General features: G+C 40.2%; 1 protein-coding gene across 2 annotated transcripts in view; it reads right to left on the reverse strand.

The window, feature by feature from the left end:
- Positions 1–5970: 5970 nt before the first annotated feature.
- The window catches only part of AQP9 (aquaporin 9), a 29884-nt gene continuing 15930 nt past the window's right edge, over positions 5971–19924 (reverse strand). For both annotated transcript variants that reach the window (XM_032446799.1, XM_015872734.2), the window contains 4 exons: positions 19103–19240; positions 17399–17517; positions 15751–15968; positions 5971–12463 (listed from right to left, as the gene is read on the reverse strand). In XM_032446799.1, the coding sequence (XP_032302690.1) occupies positions 12304–12463; positions 15751–15968; positions 17399–17517; positions 19103–19240 (635 nt within the window). In that variant the 3' untranslated portion in view covers positions 5971–12303. The remainder of the gene's footprint in view (positions 12464–15750; positions 15969–17398; positions 17518–19102; positions 19241–19924) is intronic.

A 19924-nucleotide genomic window follows, 5' to 3' on the forward strand; every position in this document is an offset into this window, starting at 1 on the left:
AATGGGCACTTGAACCCAGAAGGTAACCACCTCCCAGTGAGCTGAGACCAGTAGGCAGCATTGTGATTTGTTTTGGCTCAGTAAAATTCAGACTGAAGAACAAGCCCCTGCGAGTGGATTCTTAAGAGTGAGATGCCCTTGTGTAATGTGCCATTCAGCCAGCATTCTCTGAGACAACTAAAACTGAGGTTCAGTGATAGTGTTTGTATCAACAGATTTCTCTTAAAAAGACCATACGATAATAGTGTGAAGGGCTGACCCAGCAGCTCAGCACCACACAGTTGTTTGGTCCCCTCCCCCCCCCTCTCTCATGGGGGATAGAACAAAAAAAACTCAACAAAGCAGAACTTGTAGATTGAGATTAAAAATTTACTAAGACAAAAAAGGAACATAATATTAATTATAGTAATATATTTTCAGAGCAAGTGATGCACAGTACAATTGATCACCACCCAGTGATCAATGCCCAGCCGGTCCCCAAGCAGTGACTACCTCCTGGCCAACTCCTTTCAGTTTTAAGGTTTTTTTGCATGATGTCATATAGTATGGAATATCCCTTTGGCCAGTGTAGGTCAGCTGTTCTGGTTCTGTCTCCTCCCAGCTCCTTGTGCCCCCTTCACACTAGCAGGATGTTCTTGGTTCTGCTCAGCAACAAGTAGAAAATGGTGTGTTATTAACATTGTTTTTCTCCCAAACCCTAAACAGCATCATACCATCTATGATGAAGGAAAAAAAAAATACTATGGACTCTGTCCCACCCGAAACCAGGGCAGACAGCAAGAGAAAGGGAGGTTTGATGACTCATTGCAGACACTGCTGTGGCAGTTTGCAGATGTTTGTTTTCAGGGAATAAATTGTTCATGCAGTGAGCTGTACTTGCAGAGAGGGGTGTTTGCTCTGTGATACTGGAGGTGAAGCATGTGTATGGCTGAGAGGTGCCAAGTGCTAGAGAAATGTAATTAGGGCTTCAGTTCCTCAATTAAGAATTGGAAATTGTAGCAATAAGTAACAGCAAGATTTTAGTTCATAAACACTAGTTTTAAAAAGTTACCTCAGCAGTGTATTCTACCTTGGCTAATTAACTTCACAATTGAGTGAGGCTAGTTAGCCCCTCCTGAAATCTCATTAATGTGTCTGTATGCCTTCTGGGACCCACAGTTTTGTCTTCTACAAGCCATGCAAAATTGTGGTCTCTGGGGAACTGCAGCTTCCTATTATAACAACTCCTGACCAGCTACCCTAGGGCACAGATATGTGCACTCTGTTGGAGTCCCTAGCAGTTCTACTTTAGATGTTTTGCTTCAAACCATATAGTTGTCGCCGTTGCTTTTGGCCAGTAGCTTATCTTGCATCCTTTGCCTTTTTTTGTAAGCATGGCTGGTCAGCTCTGAAATATGTCTGCTGTGTTTGTGTACCGATTGCCAAATCTGATGAGGGCTTCCACAGTGCCTTGTTTCCCTGCATTTGCATCTCTCTGAGCTTTTCCAAAATACTTAACAGCTTTTCAGCTTTATTTCATTGCAAGTAATCATGACTTAAGAAGTACCTTTTTTTCCTCTAACGCTTTTGAAGACTTAAATTTGAGGCACTTGAGTCCTTTTTGTGACTTGCCTACCTCAGTGTGGGCAGCCCCAAGGTTGAAGAGGCACATCTAGGTTTTCTTCTCCAAGCTGCTCTCAGATAAAAAGTATGCTTCTTCAAAAATAATCAGCACCTGGGCTGCTTCATTGTTATTTAAAGGCTTAATCCTGGCTTTTGATGAATTTTTCATGTCACAGTCAGTAGTTTTCTTGTTGGCCCAGATTTCAGAGGAATTTGAGAGCAGACTACAGGTAAATTCATAAAAATCTAATTCAAACTGGGGCAGTGAATAGAAATTTCTATCACTGATCTCCAAACTGAATTGCCTGGATTTTATAATACATGCACATCTTTGGTTTCTGTGCTCACAACAACCTGAACATTATAATGAAATTATAATCTTGAGAGCGTTGAGTATTTTTCCAGATGGAGGAGCATGAATATGGTATTTGAAAATGTCTTGAAGGAAATAAAGTATGGATTACATATATGTGAGGGAATAAGAAAACCACGTCAAGATTTCTTGCAACGAGTTTCACTGACAATGAATTCACCATGCCATCAGATCTTTATGGATTAATACTTATAATAAGTCACTTTCAGAGAGAGTGCTATCTGCTGAAGGTTATCTGATTAAGAAATGATTATCTCTGCTTATAATTTTTTGAAGTCTGGATTATTAACAAGTGCAGGCAACTCCTTTAAGTAATGGACAATTCCAAATAATCTGACTGATACACATTATCCTAATGGATTATTTACTGCTGGTGTTGATGGCTATGACAGTGAAATGAACAGGTTAAATATTGTGACTATATAATCTTATTTGCTATGACTATAACCAACAAATTATGCAGTTGTCTCTTGTATGGCCAAATCAAAGCAGTCTAGTATAAAATGAATGGTTACTCATCCAAGTAACATGTGAATTCTCTGGTAATTGTGGCTTTATCCTGATGAGTACTTAGATGGAGAAAGGATGTGACCTGGGCAACCTGATCTAGTAAAGGTGTATGTTTGGTGGCCCTACTAGGCAGGGGGGTTGGAACTACATGATCCTTGAGGTCCCTTCCAACCCGGGTCATTCTGTGATTCTGTGTGATTCTGTGACCTGATTCAAAACCCACTGAGAGTTCCCACTGCCTTCAGTGGGAATCAAGGCCTATGTTAATGCACAGCTCTTTCTCACAGTATGGGTAGACCTGGTCAATAAACTAGGACCACAGTTTAAGACTGCAGCCACTCGACAGGTTCCAAACTGTTGGGGAGACTTTTCAGGAACTCCAAGTTGCAGTGTGTGCTCTGGATTTGGAGATATGCTCAGTCCATTCAGTGTGACTCCAGATTTAGGGTGTTTTGAAGTATGTTTTCATTTTCTTGTGCAAACTTCAAACCACGTTAAATTTATTTTTGTACATTTTCAGAACTTGGAGAATTGTTGAGTATGTTTTTGTGCTTTTATGTGTACTTCAAATCAGGTTACTTTTAATTGCTGTTATTAAAGCTGAGATGGATTCCTGTGAATATTAGATCAGATCTGAGTTTTAAATCTTTCTATGAACATTAAGCAAAAAAACCCAAACAACCTTCTGTAATACAAATATGCTGATTGTATTTTAACATAATTTTCAGCTATCTTGGGAACTCATTAATTCTTGTTATATCTTTGGTCTAAACATAATTTTTTATTAAGTAATTAAGCAATGAACTTGCTATCCTGTTTCTCATAATTGCTCATGTATATGTAAATCTGTATTAGTAAACGGTACTCTGCAAACATTGCTCTAATTCATTAGTTGATACGAAAGAAATTACAATTACAAGATATTTGTTGTCCCACAAGATCAAATGTTTTGTAGCATCTCTAGGCAATGTATTAAGATCATACATTTTATATAGCTTTAAATATTCATTTACCCAGTTAGTCTATCCCTGCTTGTAGCACAATCAGCTCTTTTGATAAGGGTTCTTAGTCATAATGCTCCCGACGTGACCAGGGTAGAGTACATACAGGCTACGTTATCTCTTCATATTGTCTAGGTCTACATATTGTTTTATTTGGTCTCTGCAAGTTGTTTTATTTTGTCTGGACAAGGCAGTCAATTCTTGGTGACATCCATTCACTTTTTGCAATCTCTACATACAAGTTACCTAGAAACAGGAGAATCTGACATATTTACATCTTTCTTCAATGATGCTCACACCTTCCTCCAGTGTTTGAAACTCATTCAATATTGAGAAGATACAGAGATGGTGAAGGGGGAAAGTAATAAGGAGGAGGTAAAAGGAAAAAAAAAAAAAAAAAAACAAAAAACTGTACTTTTGTCCTTCCCCCCTCCCAGAGTTCTGAAGGAAGAATTCCAAGTCAGTTCTTAAGCTTAAAATGTACTATTTCTGAAAATGGAACAAGAAAATATTTTGCTGTCTTTTTGGAAGTTTCTAATTAGAAAACAGTATTTTGGATGAAGACCCAGTTCTAATGCACACCTCGATGATGACAAAATTTTAGCCTAGGTGTAGTCTAACCAGTCCTGCTTCTATGTTCTTCATTCATGCTTCTGTATGCTTCATACCTGCAAACCATTATTACTATTTTAAATAGAATTCTAAAAGGGTTTGTGAGAAAATGTTTTTTTGTTCTTTTTTTTCTAGCTGTGGTGTGCACCTTTTTCCACCCTTTTGTGGAGTGCTTGTTTTTACAGAGTTCAGGACACTGAAGTTATTTTTAGGGGCTACTCGATCTTTCATTGACAAATTCTTCCCTTAAATGATTTTTTTTTCTTCTAACACTGCAATAAGGGAAGAAGAGTTTCCTCAGAAAAATCTCCAGTACAGACTAAAGAGTGAGCTGCTGGATCAGGTTGTTGCTGACAATTCCAACTTCTTACTTCAATAATAAGCACTTTCTTTGCTTTCAACAGTTTATTAAGGGTTATTAATTGGCTCAACAACCAGCTTTCTAGATCACTCTGGGACATGGAGCTGATGTTATCACATGGGCCACTGGCCCACTTTCTGGCTTCTTCCTTTCAGATCCAGTAGTTGGCAGCTGGTGGTGTAAGGGAAACACCCCATCTCCCCCTGTGGCCTTTTGCATAAAAGGTAGTTGTTAGTTCCTATCTTAAAAGATCCTCCAGAACTGGTGACGCTTTTGCTTTTCCATAAGTACAATAAATAACCTTAAAATAGAACTGTAGATGGAATGTGAGCTACTTAGGAGGGATTAATGTGTTTATTAAAGATCTCAGGATTTTGGATGGTCTTGTGAGATACACATGACCTTTCCATGATACTCCCCAGAGATAGCAGTCACACTGTCCAAAAGCACATAAAGTAATTCTGTCTCATAAGGACAATATAATTAAGGGCATTTGGAGCTTGGTAATGGGACTTGAATGTAGCAGTCCTGTTCCAGTTATCCTTTCACATATACTACCGTTGTCAAATATTGCTGTTATTGGTGCATTTACTTCAAGGAATTTCTCCCTCTGGTCATACATACAGTTTGTGCTTTTATTGTTAAACACTGCAACAAAAGGATCAGAGTCTGCCTTTGAAAGACTGTGTCACAGCATTAAACCTGTAAAGTAATGGTGAGAGAAGAGAGCACTCTGTACAAATATAAGCTTGTTTTTAAAAATACAAGCTTTGCTTATAAGCAAACAAAGAACAAAAAGCCATTGATGAGTAGGGGAAGGATGATTGAAATGTGGAAGGGCTGTATCTTTTGATACAAAACTGATTCCAGGTATTGCTGCAGCATTGATATTCTGAAAAAGAATGGTTTCTTTAAAGTGCTGCCTCCTGCTGGGAGCTGTTCTTTGCCAGGTAAATGCCAATGGCAGCAGCTTCACTGCCTCTGTGCACTTAGAACATGCTTGCTCAAGGATCTTGGCAGAGGAATCCTGTGCCTGAAGTACCTCTTTATGCACCATTGCTGTCATCAGCAGTGCTATATATACTAAAAGAGATTATTTTTATCAGCTTTTATCTGACGCTTACTGCCAAACAACTGGCACCTTCAGTCAGCGCTGCCTCCCTCCTAGGTAGGCTGCCCATCCTAACAGGGAGGCTGTAGGTATCACTACAGCCTGTATGATAGACTTTGCTTCTGATTAAAAACTGTCCTACAGAAGAAAGGGAAGCAAGTCTTCCCCAGACTGCTGACATATTAGGAAGGCCTGTGAGAGTGAGATGGCATCCTCTGGGTCTTTGCTGATTGAGCAGCTGCAGTTTTTTGGAAGCTCTGTGCATAATAAGTTGCTCTTCTGCAATTGGATACCATATGTATGGGATCAGGAGCTTCCATGTGTATTACCAGAGCTGAAGAGTCAGATGGGCATGAAGGGGGCTGTGCTTATTATCAGACCAAAGGAGCACACAAAAAAGGGCTGTATTGGTATTTATTACAAACAATATATACATAAGTGTATTTGCTCTACTTTTTAAAAAGAGTTGGAACAGAGTCAAAGACCCTCAGGAGCACCAGGGAAAATGATGACAGCAGCAAAAGCCTATAGACAGAGGCTGAGATATTACCAATCAATTAAGGAAACTTACACATTTAAAACAAAAAAGATTAAGTATTTTTAAGCATATATACATATATATATTCATAATGTTAAAGCACCATTGAAAAGGTTTACATCATAGCATTATCTTACAATGTTCATTTCCATAAACTGTACTTGTTTTATGTTTGGGAGTAAAGTTTCTGCATCTGAAGATATATGTATTTTTTCAGGTTAGCTGTGCCTTAAAAATTACTTTGTATTTGTTAAGGGCATATGTTTGCTTCTGGCTTTCTACTTTCTAGCAAGATTGCCTGAAACCAGATGTCCGAATAAGAACACTGCTACCCTCAAGCACCATGCATCCAAAATCTGGAAGTTAAACTGTTTCTCACTGGTTTACACCTGGAATTCTGTGGCAGAGGCTGCAGAGTGTAGCTACCTCATATCTCAAGGTCTTTAATAATAAAAACTCATAAACACCTGAGTTAGCTCTCTTGCTCTAGGAATTATCTTCAGGGACATCCGAGTCCTATGTACTATGGCCCTTAGGGATATAATTGCTGTCTTGATAGCATGCTGTAAGCAGTGTGTCTGATTAAAAGAAAGGAAAAAGTGTAATTGCTGAATGAGTTGCTGAAATTCCAGTTAAATGGTAGTACACATTTTAAAATTGAATGTATGGCTTCAAGTTCTTTGTTCCCGTTCCCTACCCACTCACCCCCTGTCTGTTTTTCTTCTTCATAAACATAGAATATTGTGGGTAAGGCCTGTTTGTGCTCAAGGGATGCAGAAGTCTGGTGGCATGGAGCTGAAGCAGGAGCTGTGGATTGGTCTGCTGCCAGTTGTGTTAGAAAACTGAAAGAAAGATTTTGGTGGAGGAAGAAAAGGATATAGACCTACATGCAAGCAGGGTAAGCGTTTTTATCTTATGTTCTAAAGCTGCAGTAAATGAAGCTTCTGGGGCTGGTGCTGTGCAGCTGTAATAGAGAAATCCTTACTGCCTCTTGTGAAGGGTTGGAGCAGAGTTCATAGAGCTGCAAATTAATTCAAGGAAGTTGCTCTTGTGCTTTCCCCTCTCTCCCGCTGAGATTTGTGGGTGGTTTGTTTTGTGTGTTTTGTTAATCTGCAAATGTCCAAATACTTCGTTATTTTACTATGGAAAACAACATCATTACAGTTAAGTCTCGTTGTTCTCAGCTGGCTTTGTTTTACCAGCTTTTGGAGTTTTCTTTCTCCTTTATCATTCCCTTATTTGTTGATGTGTTGTCAAACTGAATTCTCACTCCTGGTTTCTGGATGGTTTGAGCAATGCTTGGAATGTGAAAGAAAACCTAATTCTTAATAGTGTAAAGCAGAGTAAAGCTCAGCCCTCAGATCATAGGCAGATCTGAGAGGTGTGGTGCTAATCTGGCCTCCCCTGTTATGGGAAGGAGCTCACTGGGCCATCTGGCCTGAAAGCTTGGTCATCACTGATTGAAGGTGCTGTAATTTCCTATTCCTTTTCTGACTGATACCTTCAGGAGGAAGATGAGATCAGAAAAAAGATAAAAAATGACCTTGGTGTTTAATGTCTAGCTTCATACCGTATCAAGAAACACCGAGGGCTAAAAATATTGACGTACTACTGTGATATTAGGCAGTGAAGCGTGCAAATACACAGAAACACTCGTAGTACAATTGGTTTCATGTTTTTATGACAAGTTGCAAGAGCAAATTAGAAGGTGGGGGAGAAAAAACCTCCAAACTCGTAACAGATATGTGCAGATTTACTTCCTGGATAACAGTTTTCTATGTTTAACAGAAGTATCAGAAAAGGAAGGCTTTAAAACTCGTGCATTGAGGCGAGAGGTCTGTTCTGCAACAACATTTGTACTAAACAGAAAAAGAGCAGCTGTTACTGGAAGTTACACTTCATTGTTGTATTTTCCAGCACAAGGTTGTTTGGTGGGAACAGTGGGGGGGAAAAATGCAAGTAACTGCCAAAAAGAAAGTGTGTGAGGTGAAACTTGAATATCCTCCCATGAGAACTTTCTAAGATTCATAAGTAACTGAACAAAGCATGCTGTATTTTAATCTCTGGAGATGCACTGTATAGAGAGAGAGCATAGCATGCACTGTTGGCTGGAAAAACAGGAGAACGTAGAAAACCAAACTCAGGAAGGTAAGGCCATCGGGATGGGTGGAGGTTAAAATGCCTGCTGCTGTTTCAAATTCTTTTGTTGTCTTTTGTGGCTTCCTGAGTAAATCTGAAGCTGCTTAATCATTCTCTCCTCCTCCCTCCCCAACAGAACAAGTTTTTATTAATTCGTGGTTTTTTTAATTGAAAGAAGCAAACCGTGTCCCTGTCAGGAATCTGTTAACAGTAGAAAAACATTTAAATTAGCTTTGGGCATTTTGTAAGCTGCGCAGGAGAAATTCTGATGTGATTTATACATGACTTAAAAGCAACTTCTTAAGTGGGATAGAAGTAAACTGCCGCACCTAGGCTCTGGCTGCCATTAGACTGGTGGGAAAGCTGTGGCAGAAGGCATCCCCAGGCATGCTGCAGGCAGGAATGGGAGGAGGTCCAGAGGCAAGGGGCCTGGCCTTCTCATCACTGCGCGGGTAACTTCTGGCCCCAAAGTGGCCATTACACATTTGTGAGCATTTCTGTGCTTTGGCACTGCTTCTCACCCACAAAATCTGCCACAGGGGGTCTGTGCTCTGGGAATGCAGCTTGTTAGTCAATGGGTTCCTGCAGCACAAGACTGTAAAACACTGCAGGTCGTAACAGGCAGCTATTTCTTTCTTAATTTGTCCTTGGGTGCTAGAAGGGAGGGCTGTTTTACTTTACTTTGTTTTAATAAAAATAGTACTGAAATGCATTTATTAGGGATTGACTGTATTTATTTTGAACAACAACACATTCATCCAAATCCACAGTCAAAACTACAAGAAAATAGGTTCTGCAATACTCTGAGCTTGATTCTCCCAACACCTACATTGCCTCCCATTGTGAATAATTCCACAAGTTTCTATGAAAAAGCATGCGTTAGCCAACCTTTAACCCAGTGCTATTTGCAAGATCACTCTCTAAGTTATTTCAGTACTAAGTTTAGCTCTAGAGAATAAACATATTGCCCCCAAAAGAACAAACAAAAACTGAAAGTTGAGCAGTGCACTGAATTTCTTTCAACATTAACATGGACAAGCCTGATCACTATTAATTCATTAACCGGGATACATTACAGCTGGAAAATGTTTCTTGTTGCCAACTCTATTATAATTCAGTAAGACTGCACTACTGAATATCAGTTGATATTAAAAAACTGCATAGTTTATGCAAGTCAGTATTCCTTGTTTTGCACAAAAGTGATCTTTATATCTGCGGAAGCTTAGAGCATGAGATGATAATTCTTGTTCCCGTTTTATTATGAAGATGCTCAGGTCACAGGTCTGTAGTTAAGACTCAGCTGAGTTTTGTTCCTGAATCAAGAATTTGTTTGCACTGTTAAATATGAAAACTGTTGCATCTGAGGTAGGTGTGACGTGGTAGATGGGTACCTCCGTCCTGAATAAGACTCTGGCTTTTGTGATAACAGTGCATATTGCAGTACTGGTACCCAGAGAATTTTTGAACTCATTCTGTGATCAAGTTTAAAAATGAGTTTCTTAAGCAAACAGAGAATTGACAACACTGAGTTGAGAGCCTATTTTAGAATACTGCTGGGCTGTCAGACCAGTGTGTCACTGCTATAACTTGCATGCTGATGATTTTAGAAAAGTAGATATAATTTATATAGCCATTCATAGCATAGGAATGATATAAGTAGGATAAACAAGATTTCATGCTGATTTATGGGCAGAACCACTCCTAATCAGAAGGATTTTTAGAAAATTGTGAGACTGTCATATACCTTGAACAACAGGCATGCAGCAAGTGTGGGCTGGTCACCTGGTGCGTTGTACAAATTGTCCCTTACTCATTCCTCACCTGTGTTCTTCTTTTTCCCTTTTTTCTATGCTGTATTAAAAGATGCAATACTGCAAGGCATATAAAGCCTACTGACTAAGCAAAATTCTAGCAGAGTAAATGATTAAACCTGTCTGTTACCGTTTTGGATAAAAACCAGTGTAGACAGTTTATTTGGGTAATTATCCATTTGTCTGTTTTCTTGCACAGATGTTTAATGTAAGCTGTTGGCATTAGTGGAAGAGCAACTGTCTTTCAGATCTGAGGGCAGCCCTCAGGCTGTTCCTACCTTTTGCACACTCTGCTCAGACACAGATGGCCAGCAGTCACCCAGACTGCTGCTGTCAGACACCACCAAGTAGCAAGGGAGGGCCTGCTGCAAGGAGGAGGAAAAGGTGCTTCTGTTTCCACTGGAACAGACCTGAATCACTTTTATACAGCATCTGGCTTTATGTAATGCAGTGTATACAGGACAGATGCCCTTACTTGCCTATGCTGTCAATGTAAGTTCTGTAGTTAAGAATAATTTCCACACTTTACTCTTCATTCTCCTGTATTTTGCCTTGTTTCAGATAGGTGGAGGGCCGACTCTCTGAAACTTCCCCTTTTGTTATTGTGGCTTTGCAAATAAATAGCCAATGTTTTGATGCACATGGGATCGTATGACTTCAGAGTTGTGGCAAGTAAAGCTTTGTTTGACCTGCTAATTCTATACTTCTGCTGCCATTAATTTGGTGTGGCGTATCAGAGAGCATAAAGACATACAGTGACACAAGCCTGGCCTGTCCAAATGCTGATGCTGATATTTTTCCAAATCACTTCTGCAGATACCACACTGATGTGCACAGGCTGTTACGGAGCATATGAAAGATTCCTTCAGGAATGAAATGAGAAAATAATAGTGGAATTCCAGGGAGCAGACCTGTGGAAACCCAAAGGGAATAGGGCCCTAATGAGAACAGGTACCCTGGAGCTTTGCCTTGAAAAAATAGTTCAGGAGCATTTCCAAATTGGATATCTACCTACCCATGACCACCACCAACTTTGTGCATGTATAAATGTACGTATGCTACTAGGAAGGAAGTTAGAATGTGTTGGATACATTAAATTCACAATGATTAAGCAGAAATAACTTCATTTTTAGACCTGACCCTAATCCTGACATGGACTGCTTCCTAAATACTTAGCTGGTTCGATGTCCAACTGCTTATGTTTAGCCAAACAGAACCCATGCTTCACAATTCTGAAGTGGAGTTGACCTTCCATGGGGAATTCAGATCCAGGAGTAGGTCTGAGACCAGTTTCTAACTGTGATTACTGCTACCAAAATAAAAATTACTCCTACTAAGCCGACAAAACCCCCTCATGTACATCAGCAGCAGAAGACCTCTTTGAAGCTTAGACACACATAGGCCTTGTGCTAACCCCTGTGTAAGTATAAACCCCTATTGCTGGCCCATCTCTACAGGAATAAAATTTATCCAGAAAGCATAGCAGGAGAGGTTCAGATTAATATTCTAGATTAAGTTTTCAATGTTGAGTAACATAAAGGTCAAGTAAACAGTAAAAATAACTGAATGTTATTGCTACAAAGAACCTGTGCAAAAATATGGCTTTGCCTTTTTAGTGTTGATCCCATAACAGTTTTTCAGCTTTTGTGTTGATATTCTGAATTATCAAGCTGATTCACTGATGAGCTGTTTCTTCACTGTTCAACCAGTGGCTGCATAATAATTTAGTAAGTTATTTAAATCTACTCGCTTGATGTTTAGGCAGTTCAGATCTTTTTTTCTTTCCAGACAAGCCATTCTTAAGTAATGGCTATAAGAAGTGAGATGTGCTCTTAGATATTAATCCAGCACTCAACCAATTAACTACCTTTGGAAGCAGTTTCATAACAATCTCATCTATTTTCAGTTAATTAGGCAACATGATTAAGATCATCCGTGTTGAATTAACAGTGCAGTGTATCATCTCCTTACAATTTCATGTAGGAGATAACTTGCTCTGAAAGCTGTATGAAAATAACAACATTTCATGCCTCCCTCCAGTAATTTTGTTCCCTAATTTGAGTGTGGTCAGCCCTATGTTTCAAGGACAGAGGAGATCAGTTTTGAACTTGTTTTCTATATAGTTTTTTTCTGCTTTGAAGTGTGAATTTCTAATAGAGACACGTGGGTTTTACAAAATGGTCCAAAGAATCATTTGCATTAAAAACAATACAACAAAAACAGAAAGAAAATTCTTAATTTCTTACTACATGTTCGTTAGTTCATATTTATCATATACATCGTTTTCTTCTCCTTGCTGATTATCTGAGTGATGAATTTCAATAAAAATTATATAGGTAAGAGCTCCAAGTACTCCTCCCAGCATAGGTGCAACTATAGGGACCCACCACCAATTATTTCCAGCCCTGTAAGAAATAAACAAGAGTTATTGTTATTTGTTACTCTAGTTGATGCCCGACCTTTTATTTGGCAGTGAAGAAGCACAGTGGTACAGCACTCACTGTGTTGTAGGCATTTCCATTTTGTCTCATATGGCTTTAAATGGATGACTGTTTGTCCTGCTCATACTGTGGTTGAAATGTTAAGTAATAACCTCCAGGCACATTGATCTAAGTACTGCATTTGCACTCTAAAAAATAAGGCTTCTTTACTGCGTATCTGTTTGGGGGGCAGGAGATAATTTCTTACTGGTAGAAAATGGGCTTCCCTGACTTGCAGGGAAATGAACTGGGGACTTATTTATTGCACTGTGATCTTGAATGATGCTGTTGTCGGATGCTCATGAATGGTTTTTCAGGAGAGATTAATGCAAATATGTATCTCAGAAATTGCATGGAGATCTGCAAGTTCAGGTCTGCAACAGTAGGTATGTATATATATATATATATATATATATATATATATATATATATGGTGTTATATGGAGGCAAACAAGCATTCACAAGTTTGAAACACACAAAAATCAATTTTCTTTAAAATTGCTGTGTTAGTTAAAAAAAAGTCCTGCAGAATTCCTGTGGATTCAATTAAGTGCTTATATCCACTTTGCACAGCTACTAAGATTTAATTTAAATGTGTGGATTTCGGAGCACCTTTTAAGGAAGAAGTCCATTAAAGGTACAAAGCCAGGAAATAAGAACCTCTTCCTTCTATCCCTAAGTACCTTGTGTAACTGCTCTCCCTTTCCTGGAGGCTCACATTTGGACAGTACCTTGCTGAGTACCTTTTGGGGCACGAGTTCTGAACCATGCTGGTGTGTGAGGGTGTTTTGATTCAATGACGCGTTGTATTATTTCACTATCTGAGCCTTCAGTGGAACCCTGCCTCAGTAAAAGAGAAGCAACTTCTTTTTTTTTCCCCTCCAAGAAGAACAAAGGGACAAGTTCATCTGTGAGAGGAGCTCTGCAGAAGCCTCCCAGGGGCATCCTTAAGCTGTACAGATGATTATTCAGCACCCAGCTGTATAGATTTATGCTGAAGTGAACTTGTGTTCGAGTCACAAGAACAGAACAGTGCTAATCTTACAGTGCCCTATTGATGACACTGTTATTCCTTGCTCAAAAAATGCTGTGTGCATGTTTGCCTTTGGAATTACTAAAATTTTGCCCTGAGGTTATAGAGTAACTTGTGATTGTTCTGCTGAGTTTACAGATGGGATTGGTATTCAGTCATGAGCATTTAAGTCCCTGAATTTCTGGAACAAGCTCGGACTCAGGTCTCATTGGATTAACCAACAGAACACAGCCTGCATCAGGTGCTGGTGTGCATTCCTGTGCGTGTACCCATGTGCGTGTGGGCATGTCAGGAAGGTTTTTCCTGGCAGGTTTCTCTTGGGGCCCATCCTATGGCCCGAGGTGCCCCGCAGGCTCCTGCCTGACCCGCAGCTGGCCTGCACAGCAGCAGCTGCCAGCTGCTTCATGGCCCTCTGAGCGTGAGTGCAAAGCCTTTGTAGGGTGATGCCAAGGCTGGAACGCGATCAGGGCACGGCAGAATTACGAGTTACTATGGCCCTTTTGCAACAAGCACAGACAGCTTCACAGCAGTAAACTGAGTTCCATTGTAACTCAGCGTGCAGCCTGGCTGCCAAGTCAGCAGGAGCACATCCAGCTCCGGCTTTGTCACCAGGTGTTTTTCTCTGCCGCTGGCACTGATGCCCTCCAGTCTGCTCGCCGTGCCCTGCCAGCAGAGCAGGGTCGCGGGGCGGCGTGCGCTGAACCCTGCAACGCCTCGGGGACCCTCAGCCTGCTACGGCCCTGCAGGCACGACCCGCATCGCCGGGATGGAGCAGCGGCTGCGGCGGCCGCGAGGTGTCAGCGTTCCCGCACGCTGCTGCGGGCCCGGCACCTGCCGCGCTGTGCGATGTATTATATTAGTATTATAGTTTTATAGTATTATATGTTATAGCAGTAGCGTTAGAAGTGAAGGCAGGGAGGAAGAATCCTTCAGTTTCGACTTCCCAGACTGCTGTTTATCCTGACACTGACCTTATGTTTTTATGCTCCCATGCTTAGATTCTTTAGTACGGTCTTTACAGTGGGGGTGCATTTCCCCTCTATATGAAAGCACACGCTGGTACAGGCATAGAGATTTTGTGGATTTTTTTAAATGCCATTAATTGTTGAGTTGTGTGATGTTATTTTGGGGCAGGAGGGAAGTTTGCAGCTATTCTGTGCATAGATTGCAGCACCATCAGGATTCCAGGCTCTCAGCAATGTGATAGCAAACTTAGGTAAAATATTATAGATTCTGGCGCATAACACTGTAAATTAAAGTGATGGTGAGCAACTGCAAGAGGTATTAAGGAGGAGAGTCCTTCGTTGTGTTCTCCTCTCCCAAGGCTATACTATACTGAAGCTATACTAATAATACAGATTACATGTACTTTCTGAAGTAACTAAAACAAAATCTCTGCTCACTGGAGCTCTGTAGCAGTCTGTGATACTTCAGAGGATTCATAGTTGTAAATAAATGGGAAAAAGAAAACCATACAAAAATAAACCAGAAGATCCAAATCCTGATGACAGGATACTTTCACTTAGATATCCCAGAGTGGCTTTTACACTGGATATGTGTAAACTGTGGATTTGATGTGCAACTAATTAGCTGTGCATTTGGTCAGCCAAGAGCGCGTGCGTGTGCACACACATGCACAGGGATTTGTGAGTGTGCTCTGAAATGTGGGAAAATGAGGGGAGCTTTCTTCCATTCACTCCTTTGCTCCCAGGCAGGAAGTCAGGCTTTTAGATTGTTGTATATTTCTGCAATAACTCACTAGTAATAACAGACTAATTCAATCTGATCTGCCTGTTTTTTACAACACCCAATATATATTCCCACCTAAATCTCTCGTGATTTCCCTTTTTCACTGAAAGCTGCAGTCCAACAGAAGTAAAACATTTATTTTATATTTTCAGTGACCTGTAGGAATCTCCAGTATTTGGGGAAGGGCCTGCTTGGAACAATGATTGATATTAGAGATAATGTGTGTTTGATTTGCCCTAGGAGCAGGAAATACTTTTTAAAGCCCAGTACCTAGAGCATGTCTGACAAAGTGCATGAGTAGCTTCTGGTATGCAAAGAATTACCTATATGTATATAAAGTATGACTTGGTACCATGTTGGATCAGGATCTTTGTTTCCTAGGAAGCAATTTTAACCAAAAGCATTTCACTTCATATCCAGGCTTACTTACGTGAACACTTCAGTGCCCCAGCCAGCAATGGCTGTGAAGAGACGAGGCCCGAGGTCCCTGGCTGGATTCATGGCACAGCCACTGTTCATTCCCAAGGAGCAAGTAAGAACGATTACAAGAAGTCCTACTACAACTGGCTCCAGGCCCTTTGGTACTCTGTTATTTCTGGTATCAAAAATAGCGAATATAACTAGAAGAAGAACAGCTGTTGACATCACCTGGCCAATGAAAAGAAAAGAATATTGATTAAATATGTGCCGGTTCCTTCTAATAATGAAAAGAAAGGCCACAACATCTCTGCGGCTTGCGGTAGCTTAAAGCTGGTATTTAGGTTTATCCCACTGTACAGAGTAGTAAAACTTGGATCCCAGTGCTTCTCCAGTTCACAGTAATGAGAAGTTTAGATATCTGTGCTGAAAGGACAGGACAAGAACCGTGTGGAGGACTTAGCAAAAATTCTGCAACAACCTGTTGTAGGAAGAAAAGAGGATTTAAAAGGTATTTCCTGTCTGAGGTCTGATGGTTTGCCTCCATCTTTTTTCCATTCAATTTAACAGTTCAATTTATTTAATGTTTTTAAGCAAATTTTGCAGTTCTGCTATGCCAGTACAATCACTTCAATTGATATCAAAGTGTTTTGTGTGACAGTGTAGTCTGATGATATATCAGACTGAATATCCACCTTTTTATATTGCATAACATAAGGAAAAAGTGAAGTCAGTGTGAAAACAGAGCAGCTAAAAACATATCTAAATTAAGACTGCATGTATAACAGCACAACTTGTATGTTTAAATGTAGTGTGATCTCAGTAGAAAATGCATTAGTAGAAAGACCTTATTAAAAGAAAAATCTGTTGGTCAATCCAAAACAGAGTTCAGGATTTATCGCACAATTTCAAAATGCTGGATTTTTTGTGTGCGTATTGGGTTTATATATAAATATATATATTTAAGCCAGGTTTTGCAGTCATCGTGCCCTGTACGTAAGGAATTCCTGTGTTCCAGCAATTCCTAGTTTGACTTAACTCACACACTGTTTGTTTTCTGTGTGCCTGAAGAAGGCAGGTGAATTGATAGGAGTAGTTAGAAGTTATGAAGCTTCATTTTTCACTCTTGGCTAAGTAGGATTGAAGGATACAGATTGGATGTGGAGGGGAGAATTTTTTTATATTCTCCCAGTCCTTTGAAAGATAACAAATCTGCGTGCAAAGAGAAGCTTGTATGCTCTCATGGTTATAGTAGCAGAAAACTCCATTGTTCAAGGTGTTAGAGGGGCTGTTCAAACATTTTTTAGTACTTATTGAGCTGGATTTTGATGCAAATGAGCACAGTGCAGCAGAAGTTTATGGAGAAACATTGATTTATGCTGGGGAAAACCTCTTGCGTGTATCACATTAAAGACACGCAGAGTACAACGATGAATATTATTTATGTGGGAAGAACAACTTGAAATTATCATGCTTATAAAATATGACTAAAATGCAGCCCCCACAAACAACATTGCTTTCTCGTTTTTGTACACAGTAGTGCATAACTAAAATGATGCAAGTCATCAGGCCTGCTAAAGATCTATGTATTCTTTTTATTGTCTGGTTTCAGAGTTTTTGGTATGTTTAGTTTCTAGAATCAAAACATCATGTGCACTTACCTGATCTGCAAATCCATTTATGAGGGATAGATATGGAGCTGGGTATGTTGCAAAGATCTGTGCTGTTGCATAAGGTCCTGTGACTTCAAGTGTCCCATTGCTATACTCCATAAAGGCATCTGTAGAAAACAGCCATGACTGGTTGCACCTATCCATAATATTGGGTTTTCTAGGACTGCAGTATATATGACAAGCATGTGCACTTCATATTCTCAACTGAAAATTCTTTTATCTGGGAACATAGCTAGTGGCTTTGAAGTGGTGTGCTAATTCACACTCTCCTGTCCCTTTTCTCCTCCCCTGCATCAAAGTGCTTGTTTTATGTTTCACGACTTTCAAGTGGGGCTTTTCCCCTCCTGCACGTTGCTCTGACATCAGTGCAAGAGAGAGCTTTCTGATTTGCATTATGTTGTACCAGGTGCTGCATTTGGCACAATGCCCTGAGAGATGCTTCGCATCTCGACTGTTCTGCTGTAAAATTTCTCAATTCCCAGCCACCAGGAATTGCCATTGATCTGTTTGACCGTTGTGCAATGACTTGTTCTGGGAATGAGCTCTCCTAAAGGCCCTCCTCCTCTAACGGAGTCTGAAGTTTTCAGTCCACATGAGCTTAACTCCCAGCCTTGTTGTTCAAGATGAGAATAGAGAAGCTCAGCACGAAACTGGAGTACTTAGTATATTTAAGTCTGTGTATTTTTACATATGCATGGATTTTTGTATATTGTAAATCTGTGTTCATTTGTTAGTATGTTTAAAGTGTATTTTAAATTGTGTAATGTGGCTTCTGCTTCAGAATAATTTTCTAGCAAGCCCTGAAGTTCCCAAATTCTTAATGCTAACCGTAAAAACAACCAAACAAAACAGAACACACCAAGCCCCAAATAGTCAGCACCTTCCCTAAAGGTTTTTTTCCTGCTCCTGATTACTACAGGTACTGTCACCTCACTGATTTACAGTAGGCATTTCCTTAATTTTAATGCTTTAATTTTGTGGGCCTATATCCCACACTCTGGAGACATCATGCAGATAGGAGAGGCTTTGAGGAGAGAGAGACTGGGACAACAGAAGTGGAATTTTGGAGTAGGTGTTTGAAGGAATGGATCTGAGTGGATTCATCAAGACAGTGACACCCAAGATTTGCGAAGATGTCACACTGTAAAACAGAAACGTGCCTCAAGGATGAAGGTAATCCATTCCCCAACATCACCCCTTTATCGCTTTACCTTGGAGAATTATATCTACGGTGGTCTGCAATTTGGTCAGGAGTGACTTGAACTCATATCCTATGACCTCGACGAATGACATGGGCAATACTTGCCTGCAGGCACTTGGATGTCTTTAATGTTTCTAATTTGCTTGTAAGATGAATAGCCTTATACCCTGACTATTAAGTAATTTAAAATCCTTACTGAGAAAGACGTGATCTCAGAGTATCTGATTTCCCATAAACAATTTTTCTAAATTTCTGAGCATTTCCTAGAGTATTAGTGGTTGGTTCAGAAAAGCTGTAAGAGATCTGGAACAACTGAGCCCTTCTTTTCCTTCAAAACTCCCTGTGCTTCTTCCTTTATTCTTTACAGCCACAGCTTCAGCCCTTGGTTCAGTGTTGAGTCCTCATTCTGCTGGGAGTTTACTGAAAAACTGAGGCCTTAGAGACTACCTGACCTCTAGTTTATCCCATGACCACGGGTAAGGTGTACTCACCGTGATAAATCCCAAAGACAGCCGCTGCTCCAACAAATGCTCCCAGGAGTTGTGCTAATATGTAAATTGGCAATTTGGTCCATTTTAATCTTCCAGCCACACACATGGCTAATGAAACGGCAGGGTTTATGTGACCACCTGAAAAATAAATCACAAAATAAGCAGTACGAATGACTCAGATACATGGGAATACGTGAAGGATTTGCAAAAATTATGGGCGCTTTCGAGCATGAGACTACATATATAGTTTCCTAGAGGTTACTTTGCAGCTAAATACTGATTGCAATTAAAATGAACCAAATTGGATGAAATTATGGGGGAGGGGAGTGAGCCAGTGTCTACCAAGCTCCACCAAGTGCTCCATATTGATGTTCACAGGCCATACTGTGTGTCAGAATGCTGTCCTGCTTATGTGAGCTGTGAACCCACTTGGCTAGGAAAAGCCTGAATCTGCTCTTTTGGTTGTGATGAGAAGTGCTATTCTGCAGCTATTCTTGTTCCTCACGGTATTTTTCTATTCATTTTTAAGGGAGACCTGGGGCAACAAAAATTCAGTTCAGCAAGCATGTATTGAGATGAAGGACCATCACTGACTTGATCGTATCCTGGATTTTGAGCTATGTCTTCTCTCAAGGCAAATGGATTTAAGTTACATTTATGTCCTTCTCTTTGACTTAGGGTTACCCAGGAGCTCATGAACGTACTGTCAGGGCTGCCCGGCTTCAGACTGGTTGCTGGTTTAGGTGGGGAAAGTCCACAATAAGGGAACTGGTAAGGAGGTTGTACCAGATTCCTATGGAATTTCCTTCCTTCAGTTTTAGG

This window comes from Coturnix japonica, chromosome 10, assembly GCF_001577835.2.
Source record: "Coturnix japonica isolate 7356 chromosome 10, Coturnix japonica 2.1, whole genome shotgun sequence".
NCBI lineage: Eukaryota > Metazoa > Chordata > Aves > Galliformes > Phasianidae > Coturnix > Coturnix japonica.